Consider the following 17,094-nt stretch of genomic DNA (forward strand, 5'->3'; position numbering starts at 1 on the left):
GTCAGAGATCAGGCCTGGTCAGAGATCAGGCCAGGTCAGAGAGCAGGCCAGAGAGCAGGCCAGGTCAGAGAGCCAGCGAGGGAGTGAAAGCGAGGGCGTCTCTCCAGCACCAACATTTGACATGTAATCTATTTTTCCTGTCAACACCATCAATAACAAGCAAATATCTCACACTTTAAGCTCTGTACATAGGTACTGATACACTTATGACACTATATATAGTAGCAACATACATGACACTGCTGTGTAGTTTAGTGTATGAAGCCCATGCTTCAACGTTCTTCTTGTTTTCTGGTTTTTGTTTTGGTGATTGTTGCCATGAGTGATGCCATCATGTGTATTCGTGTACTGTATGTAAAGATTGAGGAGATTTGAAGAGAACTTTGGTTTCCTTCAAACGTTTCTTCTCTACCTCTTGTTTTAAAGTCTGTGGTTACCCTCTTGACCAGAGTGTGTGTCTCTCTCAATGTGTTATTGTGAGATGTGCACAGAGGGACAGTACTGGGGAGAACCTGTAGCCCATTATGGTGACTGAAGCCCAGGTCCAGCCCAGTTGATCCAGTCCAAATGAGTGACCTGCTGTGGGTCAGCAGCAGATGAGGAGTGCCCAGTCATCCCTTTAATGTGTGTGTGTGTCAGCAGCCTCTCATGTGTTAAAAGACGATTAACGACCCCTTTCGTTAGCAAGCTGTCATATTTCAAGCAGCTCTCATATGTTAATGAGTCTGAGTCTAAGAGGATTCCGCTGTGAGCAGAAAACGCAGCTGTTTGATTCCAGATCTAACACACACACACACACACACACACACAGACACACACACACACACACACACACACACACACACACACACACACACACACACACACACACACACACACACACACACACACACACACACACACACACACCAACAGCAGGTGCATGGCTGAATGTAAATCTCTGTCGAATCAAATGCAAATCCAACAAGGTAATGATGAGAGTGTTGTAGCATTTCTGTTTGTCACTCCTCTCTTCCTCAGACTGTGGTTGAATGAAATAAGAATGAAATTGTGATACAGTTACTTCTTTTCAGTGGAAGCTGTGAATAAACATTTTCTTGGTTTTACTAAAACAGAACTTTGTGGGAGTCTCTGTTCTCTGGGTTTCCTTCAAAAGGCAGTCGCTCAGGAGAAGAGCCATGAAGTATAAAACGCACAAGAAACACCCACTTGCAGGCTTTGCAACATTGCATCTCCCTATCAAAGTATCTGGAGGAATAGACTCTAAAGTGGAAAGACATCAATTGGTAATCAAAATCAAGTTTGATGAAATGTAAATATATATGGGGGAAATTCTGAATTGAAAATAGATGGGGGAAATGAAAAGTAACATTTGTAAGACATTGACAATATTTTTTGGTCTTGGATGTTCTAACAGAAAGGTTAGAGGTTTGATGTATTTGGTTGCTCACTCTGTGACAGATGGTTTTAGTTGAGACTGAGCAAGTCAAACGTCTTAATTATGGCCTCATTTAAAGTCTTAATCTGCTCCTTCTAAACCCCTAAAGCTCTTTTTTTGGGGAGTTTGGAGTGTGTGTGTGTGTGTGTGTGTGTGTGTGTGTGTGTGTGTGTGTGTGTGTGTGTGTGTGTGTGTGTGTGTTCTCACATTTTGATCTCTCTCTTTCTCAACCTCTCGATTGCTCTGTTTCTGGAGCAAAATGATGATAAGTACAGAAACGTGGTTGTCTTGGGGCAGGGGGGTCATGAGTCAGGGGAGACAGTGATAGGTGTGATGGTATAGGGTGAAAGAGTGACATTTAGCACCGGAATTAATCCTCCCCCTCAACAGATCGACACTCGAATGACGCAGATACGGAGAAACACATACAGTACCAGTCAAAAGTTTGGACACACCTACTCATTCAAGGGTTTTTCTTTATTTTGACTAATTTCTACGCGTTTTAGAATAGTAGTGAAGAGATCAAAACTATTAAATAACACGTGGAATCATGTATTAACCAAAGAAGTGTTAAACAAATCAAAATATATTTTATATTTGAGATTCTTGAAATTAGCCACCCTTTGCTTTGATGACAGCTTTGCACACTCTTGGCATTCTCTCAACCAGCTTCATGAGGTAATCACCTGGAATGCATTTCAATTAACAGGTATACCTTGTTAAAAGTTCATATGTGGAACTTCATTCCTTCTTAATGCGTTTGAGCCAATCAGTTGTGTTGTGACAAGGTAGGGGTGGTATACAGAAGATAGCCCTATTTGGTAAAAGACCAAGTCCATATTAGGGAAAGAACAGCTCAAATAAGCAAAGAGAAACGACAGTCCATCATTACTTTAAGACATGAAGGTCAGTCAATGCAGAAAATGTCAAGACTTTGAAAGTTTCTTCAAGTGCAGTCGCAAAAACCATTAAGCGCTATGATGAAACTGGCTCTCATGAGGACTGCCACAGGAAAGGAAGACCCAGAGTTACCTCTGCTGCAGAGGATAAGATCATTAGAGTTACCAGCCTCAGATTGCAGCCCAAATAAATGCTTCACAGAGTTCAAGTAATAGACACGTCTCATCATCAACTGTTGTCACGCCCTGACCATAGAGAGCCCTTGGTTCTCTATGGTGTAGTAGGTCAGGGCGTGACTAGGGGGTGATCTAGTATGTTTATTTCTATGTTGGTGCTAATATGGTTCCCAATTAGAGGCAGCTGTTTATCGTTGCCTCTGATTGGGGATCATATTTAGGTAGTTATTTCCCCACCTGTGTTTTGTGGGATATTGATTGAATGTTAGTGTGTTTGGGCACTATGGCCTCACAGTCTTTGTAAGTGTTGTTATTTTGTTTTGTTAGTTTCACTTAAATAAATATGTGGAACTATACTCACGCTGTGCCTTGGTCTGCTCATTTCCAAAAACGTGACAACTGTTCAGAGGAGACTGTGTGTGTCACGTCCTGACCAGTAAAGGGGTTGTTTGTTATTGTAGTTTGGTCAGGGCGTGGCAGGGGGTGTTTGTTTAGAGTGTTTTGGGGTTTTTTGGTTCATGTTCTATGTTAGTGTATTTCTATGTTTGTTCTAGTTAGTCTGTTTCTATGCTTAGTTTATTGGTTTGACCTTCAATTGGAGGCAGCTGTTTCTCGTTGCCTCTAATTGAAGGTCCTATTTAATAGGGGTGTTTTGTCTATGGGATTTGTGGGTAGTTGTTCCATGTGTAGCTGTATGTCTCACAGGACTGGTTTTCCGTCATTGTTGTTTTGATTAAGTGTTTTGTTTCGTTTTCTTCTCAATAAACAAGAAGATGAGCATACACATTCCCGCTGCGCCTTGGTCCCATCTTTACGACGAACGTGACAGTGTGAATCAGGCCTTCATGGTTAATTGCTGCAAAGAAATCACTACTAAAGGACACCAATAAGAAGAAGATAGTTGCTGGGGCCAAGAAAAATTGACATTAGACCGGTGGAAATCTGTCCTTTGGTCTGATGAGTCCAAATTTCAGATTTTTGGTTCCAACTGCTGTGTCTTTGTGAGACACAGAGAAGGTGAACAGATGGTCTCCGCATGTGGAGGTGTGATGGTGCTTTGCTGGTGACACTGTGATTTATTTAGAATTCAAGGCACACTTAACCAGCATGGCTACCACAGCATTCTGCAGCGATACGCCATCCCTTCTGGTTTGCGCTTAGAGGATCTATCATTTGTTTTTAAACAGGACAATGACCCAAAACACACGTCCAGGCTGTGTAAGGGCTATTTGACCAAGGAGAGTGATGGACCTGCATCAGATGACCTGGCCTCCGCAATCACCCAACCTCAACCCAATTGAGATGGTTTGGGATGAGTTGGACCGCGGAGTGAAGGAAAAGCAGCCAACAAGTGCTCAGCATATGTGAGAACTCCTTCAAGACCGTTGGAAAAGCATTCATCATGAAGCTGGTTGAGAGAATGCCAAGAGTGTGCAAAGCTGTCATCAAGACAAAGGGTGGCTACTTTGAAGAATCTCAAATATATTTTAATATATACTTTTTTGGGTACTACATGATTCAATGTGTTATTTCATAGTTTTGATGTCTTCACTATTATTCTACAATGTAGAAAAAAGTCAAAATAAAGAAAAACCCTTGAATGAGTAGGTGTGTCCAAACTTTTGACAGGTACTGTACACACACTAAAACACACATGCATGCACACAACTTTCTTTCTAGCATTAGGGGTTCAAATCATTTAGATGTCAGTTGCCTAGCAATCTCACTCTCTTTTTCTGTTCAAGTCTCCCTCTCTCTAACAGGATATACAGGCACATTTCATCCCAACATTTCTTCTCCCTCTTTCTCTCTCTACTTCTCTCCTCCCTCTCTTTGACAACTCACTCCCCCAATTTGGTCTCACGTTACGGTACACAAGTGTGTTCTCCTCCTCTGTTCTCATTTACTTTCCATTTCTTTCTTTCTTTCTTTCTTTCTTTCTTTCTTTCTTTCTTTCTTTCTTTCTTTCTTTCTTTCTTTCTTTCTTTCTTTCTTTCTTTCTTTCTTTCTTTCTTTCTTTCTTTCTTTCTTTCTTTCTTTCTTTCTTTCTTTCTTTCTTTCTTTCTTTCTTTCTTTCTTTCCATACCCGCACTCTTGCCACAAAGGAGAGCACAATTTATAACATGTTTATTGATGTGTTATAACATGTCATCCCATCATCGCTATGTTTTTATAGTGTCCCCATTCTCTCCGCAGGTGTCTGTGTGGAGCTCATAGGCCCTAACTCTGCTCTAGGAACAGAGACGCCGTTAGCAGGCTATAGACTTTGATGTGTATGTGTCGCAGAGAGCCTACTCATATTCAGTGACTCTCTCTCTTCTTTCTCTTTCATGTCTCTTCTTCTGCTCTTTTGTCTAGTTGTCAAACTTTTCACGGTACTGCAAATCTTTTTAACACTGTCAGTCACTTTGTTTAATCCTTGACTACTGTCACATTGATCACTATGTCGCTCTTTCTTTCTGTATACCCCCCCACCCACTCTCTCTCTCTGTCTCTCACCCTTTCTCTGCCTCTCCCTCCCAGATGGCAATGTTTGTATTGGCTGCCCAGCTAAGCCCTCTGAGTCTGTTTTAGTGAGTTGGTGTGTCGTTGGCGTGTTTGGTGACGTGTGTCTTCACACAATTCTCTTATTCACTGAGCCCAAACCCAGCCAATCAGTGACGTAAGTGGGACCAGAGAGGGATACAGAGAGAGCTTAGAGGGAAGTTATGAGGTTCAGAGAGGCTGAAATGGATTCGTTCAAATTAAACTGGGTATTTTTGTTGGAAAGCTGCATGGTTCACTGTGTGTCCCTGGCCCGTATATTGCCTGCCATTATTATCTCAATATTAAGTGCAGTATCAGGACACCCACTGCTAAAAAGAATGTGACCAACATCCATTATTGATTCACAGGTTACATGTGAATTACATCAGAATGTGACCGCTTCCATCTATCTACTACAGCAGAGCAGGGTAATATGACCCCTCAGGTCAGTGACCACCAGTTCCAGACACATCACCAAGCGGAAAGAGAGAGAAAGAGAAAGCTAGACCTCACCAAGCGGAGAGAGAGCGAGAGCGACAGAGAGAAAGAGAGAGCGAGGAATTCTGAGGTTTTTCCACCCATCCCACAGGAGGCTGCCTGTACATGCTATGACCGGCTGCCAGGTCTTTGGATAGAGAGGGTGAGATACATCCATTACTTGAAGAATATTCAAATGAATATGCGATAACAACACAGTCTCAGTTCAGATAGTGAAGGGAAATGGTGGCGAGAGTGAGAAAGAGTTTTGATGCCTTCACTATTATTCTACAATGTTGAAAATAGTTAAAATAAAGAAAAACCCTTGAATGAGTAGGTGTGTCCAAACTTTTGACTGGCACTGTATAGATGGGGCTCCATACAGGTGGGGCTTAGCCCCACCTGCCCTGAATGACGGGTCGACCACTGAAGATACGTTTGGTCCAGTGCGAGTGAGATTTTTGAAGAGGGTGGAACCAGGCCTTTTGGCCGCTCCATGGGTTGTTTCAGGTTGGGTGGAAAAGATGGTGGGTGTTGTTGGGTCGATGAAGGTAACCTGATGAATGTTTGTGTTTCTTCAGATCAGAGGGAAAGACTTGGGGAAAGACCTGTATCTTGTTTTGCGGTTAAGTACAGGGCACCATTGAAGGAAGGGATTTCTGGGGTAGTGTGGAGGTGGAGCAATTTAAGTTGAAGATTCCTGGTGTTTGTGACGCCCACTGTTTGGTGCGACACAGATCCGATGGGGAGCGTGGTGAAATAGAGGTGACACAGTCTGTTCTTTTGAGCTTTGATTCAGAGTCTTTACCTGACAAAGTAATGTTAGGATATATGAGTTATGCTTTTAGAGCTTTTGTGCCGAATACACTGCAGTGTTCTAGGTGTCACGTTTATGGGCATGTCGCAGCAGTGTGTAGGAGGGAGATTCTAAGATGTGGGAAGTGTGCAGGAGGACATGGGACAGAGGAATGTGTAGTTTTGGTGGAAAAAAGTTGTGTGTCAACTGTAGTGCTGCCCATGTTTCTGGGGATCGGAGGTGTCCGCTGAGAGAGAGAGGCAGGTGTCAGAGTCGTCAGAAGGTGTCGTATGCTGAGGCAGTGAAGAAAGTAGAGGAGGGTGGATCAAGCATGGGGGATGCTGAGAGGATCCCTTTGATTCCCTTGTAGATCTGTGCCAGAACAGAGCGATAGGGGCGGCAGGTAGCTGAGGGGTTAGCATGTTGGACCAGTAACCGAAAGGTTGCTGGATCAAATCCCTGAGCTGACAAGGTAAAAATCTGTTTTCTGCCCCTGAACAAGGCAGTTAACCCACTGTTCCCCGGTAGGCCGTCATTGTAAATAAGAATATGTTCATAACTGACTTGCCTAGTTAAATAAAGGTATATAAGACAAATATGATGTATGTTTCACTAAGGTTGGCGTCTTAGTGTTCAAAGCAATGGTTATCAACCGTTCCGCAGAGATGGAACAAAAGTCACAGAAAATAGATCTGGTGGCAGCTGCAGAGAAATACTTGGATGTATGAGTTGACTTCAGAAGAGTTACCGGGTGTGTTGAGTGGTAGTGTCATCTCAGGTTGTTGGCATGGGGTAGGATCAAAGTAGGTGGTGGGTTTTAATGAGTGTAGGTTTAGTTGGTCGGGTAATTAAATATTTTTATTTAATTGAGCTGTTTCCACTTTTACCATTTTGTATCACAAAGTGTAATGTATTTATATTATAGTTCAGTTGGGGGCGGTAATGCAATATATTGCATTACCGCTAAACCGTTAAACTCTACCGAAGAAGAAGAAACCCTTCTCCCCCCCCCCCCCCCCAAGCCCACAAAACGCGCGAAAGTTCACTCATTACACAAGACCAATAACAGCAATGGCGTCCCGTAATAAAGCAGGTAAATCATATAAAATCTAGATTACTTATAAAATTGCACTAATGAAATAAATTGTCACAGTAAATTGTCACAGTTTTACAAGATAAATTGCAAGACACTAAATCAGAGACAGACAACTCTGAGCTAGCTACATTAGCTATGTAAGGACAGATTAGTTAACATTAGCTTGTTGACTTTTACAGTAGCTAACCCAGAGAACTGTATATATATATGACGAGATTGTCTCCGTCTTAACAATGGGAGCCGTTGTCCCAAAGGCGGAAAGGCTGGTGACAAGTTTAGGTCCAAAAATAAGCGCATAGAAAGCACATTTAGGCGAGAGTGAAACTACTCGATTCGCCTCTTCATCTCAGGCTACCCCCACTGTCTGTTGTTGGACAGGTCGTGTTTTGAAGCGCAAGGCGAGCGTCAAGGAGGAGTCCGTGGAGGAGAAGAGGGGTAAAGGCGAGGACGATCAGCCGGAGATTGTCACAGAAGGCCGGAGGGTGGTCATTGAACACTGGTGAGAACTGAACACACCAATAAGACCCATTACATTTGGGTGACGAAAGAGAGGACAAAATATAAATTAATTGGACTTTGTATTCCAGTGTCTATGCCGTTTTCATTTGACAATCTGGCACGCAAATAGCTCAGGGGTCTCCAATGCTGTTCCTGGAGAGGAACCCTTCTGTAGTTTTTTTTTTTCTCCAGCCCAGTTGGCACTAACCTGTTTCAGTTTATCAACCAGCAAATTATTGGAATCGGTGGTGTTGTAGATTATGGTTGGAGTGAGAAACTACAGGACTGTAGCTCTCCAGGAACAGGGTTGGAGAGCGCTGATATAGTTTGTCATCTAACAACATTTACACAATTAGCACAATTTAAAGTGCAAACAAATAAGCTACATCTCTGCTGCAGGTTAACATAACCAGTTAACGGTCACTGTTCTGTTGTCTTACTGCAGTAAAAGCTGACGAGTGTACGGGCGTAATGCCGAGGGGGTCAGAGTTGCCCTCCTGGCTGCCTGTCCAGACCTCACTGTGGTCCTGAACCCCCAGAAGCCCCGGAGTAAAAGTTTTGAAGTGATTCTGGTTGAAGGAGAGAAAGGTAATGATGTCCAGGGATGCATCTGTGTGAAATGTCTCATCTCCTTTCTTTTGTTTAATCCATTACTCTCTTCTCCTACAGAGGTCTGTCTGTGGTCAGGGATAAAGAAAGGCCCGCCTCGCAAGCTGAAGTTTCCTGAGCCTGAAGTTGTAGTTTCTGCCCTGGAGAAGGCACTGAAGACTGAATAGACACCGTTGATGAAGGTCTGTTTAGGCAGAACCTTAACAGTTATGTCCTTCCAGGTCCAATTCAACTGACTAGATTCAAATCGGATTGACCAAAACTGTGGGAAAGAAAGCCATTTGAGCTAGACAGATTGGTTGAGAGGGTTTGGCTACTAGAGCCAGTAATGACACAGACCAAGAGAAAAGCACTAACAAATCAATGCAATCCACTTATTTGATTGGATCAATAATGCCATTATCCAATTGTCCATTATCATTTTTGGGTAAAATAGTGAATTCTCCCTCTTTGTACTTTGCAGCCAGTCATCCGTGGTTTGTAGCAGCTGGATGCAGAATGATGAGGACTGACCAACCGGGTTGCTCCCTAGTCCTTCCTCTGATGACCCAAGCGTCAAGCTCCTCTGGCCTGGATACACAGTGACATCTAATGGTGTCTCTCTGTCCCTCTTTTACAATATTGCTGCTTTTACTGTTGTGTTCTCTTCTTGTTCATATTATCCAAATAGCGCTGTAAAGTCTTTCACCTGCTTTTGTATGTCTATGAAGAATAAATATTGTTTCTACGTTTCTTTCAGTGTTATGTTTTGGAAAGTAGATATCATTTTGCAATAGGTAACACGTACTCTGACACATTCCATGTGTCTGACGTGTGCCTGGCTGTCTGAATGGAATTAACTTGCTATTTATAAAATATGATATTAACTCAATTTAGCAGAGGACATAAACACCCATCTGATTTTGGTACATTTCTAATTCCAATGTAGACCTTATTCACCCCCAGATGTCCCCCCCCCCCCAACATTATATAATTTAAGCTGTACACATATTATGGCACCTAAATGGATATTTAGTCAGGCAATTCCACCATAACAGAGTGATGCTGAGACTTCGATTATTCACTTTAAAATTTGTTAAACCCAATGATTGACAAGTTAAACCATTCTATGCACAAGGACTACTTTGAAATGTCCACTGAACATTCAACAACAGAACAAATACTTGAACAGTGCAGCTGTGAAGTTCAGTAACAGATTGATTGCTGTTGGTGCAGCTTTTTTTTGTGTGTGTTTTGGATGGGAAGCAGCAAGGGGGGACAGGAGGAGACCGAGGGAGAAAAGAGAGGAGCAGGATTTGGACTACAGAGGGAGAGGGTGGTCGGTGAGTACTGAAATATCCACAGCCACCCCCCTAAAGAATATTACCACTTTTAGTGAAGGACTGTATTTCGGACTGAGACCTGACACTTACAGTAGATGGCTTTACCTAACTCAACTATTATGAGTATGATCCACTGATCCAAAATCATTTTTGAAAACTGTCTCTCAGTTTGTCCTTTATCCTTGTTCTTCCCTGCCGGTCCTCTAGGTTTTGTTAGCTGAACACAGAACGATGAGGACTGACCAATGGGGTTGCTCCCCAGTCCTCCTTCTGATGACCCAAGCGCCAAGCTCCTCTGGCGAGGACACCGATGACTTCTAGCGGTGTCTCTGCAGTGCAACACAATTCCTCTATTAGGTTACTGTACAACTGTGGTTCCCAAAATATTTTCAATATACTGTCAGTGTACTCCAAGTAAAACCCTACCATCTCCCTGAGTATCCCCTTCAAAAATCATGTCTGTCCATAATGACCACAATGTGACAAAATGGGGCTTGAGGCATGAGGTGCTGGCTTGTTTACCCTGGAGGGTTACTGCTTCACAGTTTGGGAAACACTGGGTACCAATATACACTGAACAAAAATATAAATGCAACATGCAACAGTTTCAAAATTTTTATTGAGTTACAGTTCATAAGGAAATCAGTCAATTGAAATAAATTCATTAGGCCCTAATCTATAGATCTCACAGACATGCATATGTTGGTCACAGATACCCAGTGCTTGATTTGGACTGAAATAGGTGCTGGTACTGTTTATATCAAGGTACAAGAGCTTCACAATACTTTTAGCTAATATTCTGTAAGACGAACAGGAGCTCAAGCAGTATTAGGTGCCGGTTCTCAGCTCCGGTGAGCTCCTGCCCAAGTCAAGCACTGCAGATACCTTTAAAAAAAAAGAAAGTGGGGGCGTGGATCAATAAACCAATAAGTATCTGGTGACCACTATTTGCCTCATTGAGCACAACACATTGCATAGAGTCGATCAGCTTGTTGATTGTGGCCTGTGGAATGTTGTCCCACTGCTCTTCAATTGCTGTGCGAAGTTGCTGGATATTGGCGGGAACATGCTGTCGTACGTTGATCCAGAGCATTCCAAACGTGCTCAATGGGTGACATGTCTGGTGAGTATGCAGACCATGGAAGAACTGGGACTTTTTCAGCTTCCAGGAATTGTGTACAGATCCTTGTGACATGGGGCAATGCATTATCATGCTAAAACATGAGGATATGCGGCGGATGGATGGCACGACAATGGGCCTCAGGATCTCGTCACGGTATCTCTGTGTATTCAAACTGCCATTGATAAAATGTAGTTGTGTTTGCTATCTGTAGCTTATGCCTGCCCATACCATAACCCCACCGCCACCATGGGGCACTCTGTTCACAACGTTGACATCAGCAAACCAATCAGCCACATGAGGCCATACACACTGTCTGCCATCTGCCCGGTACAGTTGAAACCAGGATTCATCCGTGAAGAGCATACTTCTCTAGCGTGACAGTGGCTATCGAAAGAGAGCATTTGCCCACTGAAGTCAGTTAAGATGCAGAACTGCAATCAGGTCAAGACCCTGCTGAGGACGACGAGCACGCAGGTGAGCTTCCCTGAAACGTTCTGACAGTTTATGCAGAAATTATTTGGTTGTGCAAACCCACAGTTTTATCAGCCGTCTGGTCTCAGACCATGAAGAAGCCGGATGTGGAGGTCCTGGGCTGGCGTGGTTACACATGGTCTGCGGTTGTGAGGCCGGTTGGACGTACTTCCAAATTCTATAAAACAACGTTGGAGGCAGCTTATGGTAGAGAAATTTACATAAAAGTCTCTGGCAACAACTCCAGTGGACATTCCTGCAGTCAGCATGCCAATTGAACGCTCCCTTAAAACTTGAGACATCTGTGGCATTGTGTTGCGTGACAAAATTGCACATTTTAGAGCTGACTTTTATTGTCCCCAGCACAAGATGCACCTGTGTAATGATCATACTATTTAATCAGCTTCTTGATATGCCACACCTGTCAGGTGGATGGATTATCTTGGCAAAGGAGAAATGCTCACTAACAGGGATGTATACAAATTTGTGCACAAATTTCGAGAGAAATAAGCTTTTTGTGCAGCTGATGAAACATGGGACCAACACTTTACATGTTGCGTTTATATTTTTGTTCAGTATATTTGCTGCTATTGCTGAGTATCCACTCATCAATTTCCAATGTGAGATGTCTTATCTAATGTTTTTTTTGTTATATATTAATCTATGGAGAATAAAGCTGCTTTGTTTCTATACTGTTCTACTGTCTTTGCTTCGAGTATGGAATGTGTGCATAGGCTTTTGTGCTTCAACAAAAGCACCGCAAATTAAATCAACCGGATTTCATACTTTTTTTTAAATGCGTCAACGAGCCACACAATCACAGACGCTGATTGGTTCTAAGAATGACGTGAGTCAGACTATCGTTCTATGGTGGTCTTCCGGTGAGGTGGAGGACGCTTTGAAAACCAATTTAGGACCAATCACTTATCCTGTAAGTAGCAAATGTATGTTGGCACAAACGATTATCTAAAATAGATGTATATATATTTCTCAGTTCTATGCGTTCAGCAGGTTTGCACTGGTACGGCTCTAGCCAGGCATTGCCGGATAGCTGGCCTGCATGCTAACATTAGCTAGCATTATTTACTTTTCGCATGATATTGGACTTTATACAGACGCTCACTTTTTTTTGTACCTAGCCGTTTCAAGTAGTTCAAACACCCCTCTTGATCAACGTATTTGTAGCTTCTCAACATGTAATTTATGCTAAGTGTTGTAAATGATTGGCACGCGTTACTGTTCTGCGTTGGCCTGTACCAGAGACTTGTAGTGTTGTCACGATACCACTTTTTACTAACGATGCGATGCCACATTTTTACTAACGAAACGATACGATGTGGGGGGAAATGTCAGTGGACTATTGTCCTGTTCGCCCCATCCCCCGGACGCTTGTTCCGGGTTTCAGATGTTCTGCTTATGTGCTACGCAGAAACCTGTCACTGAAAGTCGCACTTCTACTCAATACAACACGTTGAATTTAACTTTACATTATTCAGTGTATAATAGAATACTGCACAGAATGGCAGATTTGCACATATTTGTATAGGCCTACCTGTGATTTGGCTGGAGGAAGGAAGGAATATAACTTGACATGCATAATGATCTGCGTGTCATTGTGGCAGTAAGGGAAAACACTGCATAAAACCTTTACTCTTCAGTTAACACACACATCTCCCTCACATACTGTCTCCCTCTCTACCACAAACACACACTGCTCTCAACTTTTGAAACGTTAGGCATCAAACAAATTAAGGAGCAACAAAAATATATATTTTTATGTTTTTATTTAGCTTAGGTTTTCATTAGGCCTATATGAATCTTTACCTTTGAAGCACATTTCATGAGTAGCATGCCCTTTTTCTTTCTTCCTGTGCCAATCAGTGGCGAAGCCGTCTAAGGCACTGCATCTCAGTGCTAGAGGTGTCACTACAGACCCTGGTTCGATTCCAGGCTGTATCACAACCGTCCGTGTTAGGGCTTGGTCGGGGTAGGTCGTCATTGTAAATAAGAATTTGTTCCTAAGACTTGCTTAGTTAAATAAAAAATCTCAATTGCCTAGACCTACTGTGAAGTTAAAAGGTGGTTAGCTAGCTATGTAACATGACTGAACAACATTGTTATCAAACCAATAATTTGCGGACCGTGACATGGTTTGTGAAATTATATAAAATGAGTGCAATTCCGGATAGAGAGAGAAGGTATCTCTGGTAATATGGGTCGTGTATATATATATATTTTTTTACGTTTAGGCTAGAGACAAGCTGTTTTCTCTGCTGCAAAGCTGCAAGCATACCTGTGGTGAAGCTGTGCTCAATTTCCCCTCTCTGGCACTCAGATGTTGCATGACAGTACTTATAACACGTGATAAACTAATACAATGTATCAACTTTGCTCGCTCTGCTCCACTGTAACAAATGTACAAATATAACAACACAAGACTCATCAGGGTCTGCAGCCCACTGATGGAGGGATAGATGTGCAGGAAGAGCGGACGGGGAGAAGCAGGTGAGGGTTGGTAGGGGGATGCGGCTAGCTGATTACAGCGCATACAGTGAATACTATTGGACCGCTCATACTAGACTTTATAAACATGTTATAACCGGCGGCAGCAGCTTCTTTAGATCGGCAGGGCCGCCAAATTTGGTGGTATGATATGAAACGGTACTCTAAAATGTTGGTATCATAAGTATAATGATATTTTGGTAGCGTGTTACCGGCATACTGTTCCACACTGAAGTAGAGGACTCTGCGCTGTCGTATGCTTGTGCTATCATAAGTCATTCCAGGGATGTTCATATGCTGTCATGACTTATGAGAGAGCACCACTGAAATCTGACATTACAGCATCTAATGATCAGTCGCGTTATAAATCCTATCCAGCGTCAACTTATCGCATGGCAGAGATGAAGCAGCCATGTCGGTGAAGTATCAGTGTTGTTGAGGCTAAATCGAACCTTTTTTTTTGTCTCTGTACAGCCATGGCGACTGAGGGCCCAGAGAAGACTGGTGAGGAGGCTGCGGGGGCCGGGGCGGGCGCTGGTGGGGGAGGGACGAGGTTTGACCTGGAGAAAGAGACAGAGCTGCGGTTCGAGGTGGAGGCTGGGGAGAAGGTGCAGCTGGAGCTGCTCACGGGATTAGCCGAAGTCTTTGGTTCGGAGCTCAACCGCAACAAGAAGTACACGTTCCCACCGGGCTCCAAGATCGCCGTGTTCACCTGGCAGGGCTGCAGTGTTTCTCTCTCAGGGAAGACAGAGGTGAGAGGCTGTGGAGGAGTAACCGATGAATGGAGGGGGATATGTGCATGGCTGAAACGTCTGCCTTGGTATCTGCAACTGCTAGGAGTGACGGACGCAGAAATGTGTCGATCTCGCTCTCTTCTAGGTGGCGTACGTATCAAAGGACACACCCATGCTCCTCTACCTGAACACCCACGCCGCACTGGAACAGATGAGACGACAGGCGGAGAGAGACAACGAAAGGGGCCCACGGGTCAGTGTTCGGCTGTGTGTGTCTGTTTGTGAGAAGTGGCCCTTGGTCAGTGTGTGTGTGTGTGTGTGTGTGTGTGTTTGTGTGTGTGTGTGTATATGCTCGCTTGTTGTGTAAACGTTGCTTCAACGTTGTCCCCCAGGTGATGGTGGTGGGGCCTACAGATGTGGGGAAGTCGACGGTGTGCAGGCTGTTGCTGAGCTACGCTGTCAGACTGGGCAGGAGGCCCACACTGGTGGAGCTCGACGTGGGCCAGAGTGGGGTGAGACATGAATATGTTGTCTCCGTGGATGGAGGCGCGCATATCGTTTCTTTGCTACTGTTCCCCTCTACGATCACTGCTACTACGTTAATAAGGAGAATTGCATGTAATATTGAAATGAATCATGCTTCTGTGATAGTGTTGACTGGCTGTGTCTGGTTAGTGCTGTTGACGACGTGGTGCTTTCCTGTCAGGTGTCAGTCCCGGGCACAATGTCAGCGCTGTGTATTGAGCGTCCCGCTGACGTGGAGGAGGGGTACTCAGTACAGGCTCCGCTGGTCTACCACTTTGGCTCCACCACTCCAGGGACCAACATCAAACTCTACAACAAGGTGAAAGAGGACACAGATAACCTCTATGATTATGGTATTAGGTTCTATGAACCCATAACTTTGTAATGGACTTTTTCCCCCCTGGTGTATGTAATCTTTCTCACTCTTTCTTCCCCATCCATTTCTCTCTCCCTCCCTCCTAGTTGACATCATGTCTGGCTGAGGTGTTTTCCCAGCGCTGTGAGGTGAACAGGAAAGCCAGTGTGGGCGGCTGCATCATCAACACCTGTGGCTGGGTGAAGGGTTCTGGCTACCAGGCCCTGGTCCACTGCGCCTCAGCCTTCGAGGTGGATGTGGTTCTGGTGCTGGACCAGGAGAGGCTCTACAACGAGCTGAAGCGGGACCTGCCGCATTTCGTCCGAGTCGTGCTGTTACCCAAATCCGGAGGGGTCGTGGAGCGCTCCAAAGACTGCCGGCGCGAGGCTCGGGACGACAAGATCCGGGAGTACTTCTACGGTTTCCGCGGCGTCTCGTTCTACCCTCACGCCTTTGACGTGCGCTTTTCTGACGTGCGCATCTACAAGATCGGAGCACCGTCCATCCCGGATTCGTGCCTTCCTCTGGGGATGTCGCAGGACGATACCCAGCTGAAGCTAGTCCCTGTGACCCCAGGTCGCGACCTCACGCACCACGTACTGAGCGTAAGCTGTGCCGATGAGGGGGAGGAGGTGGCTGGTGGGGTGCGCAGGGGCTTGCTGGAGAGCCCGGTGTGTGGGTTCATTGTGGTGACTAACGTGGACACACAGGCACAGGTGATGACCGTGCTCTCGCCCGCACCAAGACCCCTCCCCAGACACACACTGCTCATCATGGACATTCGCTTTATCGACCTCAAATAGAGGAGGGGAAGAGCGAGAGATGCAGTATGTCTGAAATCTGATGGCTCTGGCAAGGAGTTTATTTTCAGTAGCACAGAGTTTGGGGCAGCAGAGCAGTAGCCTGGTTGCTCTGTTTAGCTAACATTACACTCCTTGTACCAAAAATCTATCTTTGGCATATGACAAGGGTTGGAATGATAGCTAAACAGGGTGGTACCCAGACTAGGAGAGCGGTATCTGTTCTGTCCATATTTGGTTTCACACTCAACTGATAAGGGAGAGATGAAAGACAGCACAACTGTTGAGTGGAGAGTAATGGAGCTGAGGGAAAAGGGCTGTAAATATTTTTCCAATTCAACATCAATTGCAATGTACAGAAACGTCTTGGTTTTATATCAGTTCTATCAAGTTGTTTTCCCCACACAAGACTGTTTGGTATGATTGTTTTTATTGTGAAAATACATTTTTAAATAAAATGTGCCATTTCCAGCAATGTTTTAGATATGACTCTTTGTTCAGAAGCTGTAACCTGCTTTAGATAACAGACCACTATCCTGAGCGACCTCTGGCATGTTGAAAGCTTTCAAATGTTGTCCCTCATACACATACTGACTCACCCGCGAAGGCCAAGAGATTTGTGGGAATGACGCTAATCTCAATCACTGATTGGACAAAACGACCCACCTAAAGGAGCGAGGGCGTGTCGTGCCAACATTGAGGGGGTTCGATTAATCTCGCCCGGGCGCAGGTGTGTTTTGCACCGG

At 44.3% G+C, this 17,094-nt stretch overlaps 2 protein-coding genes across 2 annotated transcripts; both read left to right on the forward strand.

Moving 5' to 3' along the window:
* Positions 1 to 7,301: 7,301 nt before the first annotated feature.
* On the forward strand, positions 7,302 to 9,249 carry selenoh (selenoprotein H). The gene is made up of 5 exons (XM_014212118.3): positions 7,302 to 7,406; positions 7,788 to 7,908; positions 8,353 to 8,495; positions 8,577 to 8,698; positions 8,980 to 9,249. The coding sequence occupies exons 1-4, from the start codon at positions 7,385 to 7,387 to the stop codon at positions 8,681 to 8,683; spliced, it is 393 nt and encodes a 130-aa protein (XP_014067593.2). The 5' UTR covers positions 7,302 to 7,384; the 3' UTR covers positions 8,684 to 8,698; positions 8,980 to 9,249.
* A 2,987-nt stretch (positions 9,250 to 12,236) lies between these two features.
* Positions 12,237 to 16,823, forward strand: LOC106611664 (polyribonucleotide 5'-hydroxyl-kinase Clp1). The gene is made up of 6 exons (XM_014212111.3): positions 12,237 to 12,363; positions 14,409 to 14,686; positions 14,814 to 14,921; positions 15,061 to 15,180; positions 15,375 to 15,512; positions 15,656 to 16,823. Exons 2-6 carry the CDS (start codon positions 14,411 to 14,413, stop codon positions 16,349 to 16,351), a joined length of 1,338 nt encoding a protein of 445 aa, XP_014067586.1. The 5' UTR covers positions 12,237 to 12,363; positions 14,409 to 14,410; the 3' UTR covers positions 16,352 to 16,823.
* The last annotated feature ends 271 nt before the right edge of the window (positions 16,824 to 17,094 follow it).

Source organism: Salmo salar, chromosome 09 (assembly GCF_965601325.2).
Source record: "Salmo salar chromosome 09, fSalSal1, whole genome shotgun sequence".
Classification (NCBI taxonomy): Eukaryota; Metazoa; Chordata; class Actinopteri; order Salmoniformes; family Salmonidae; genus Salmo; species Salmo salar.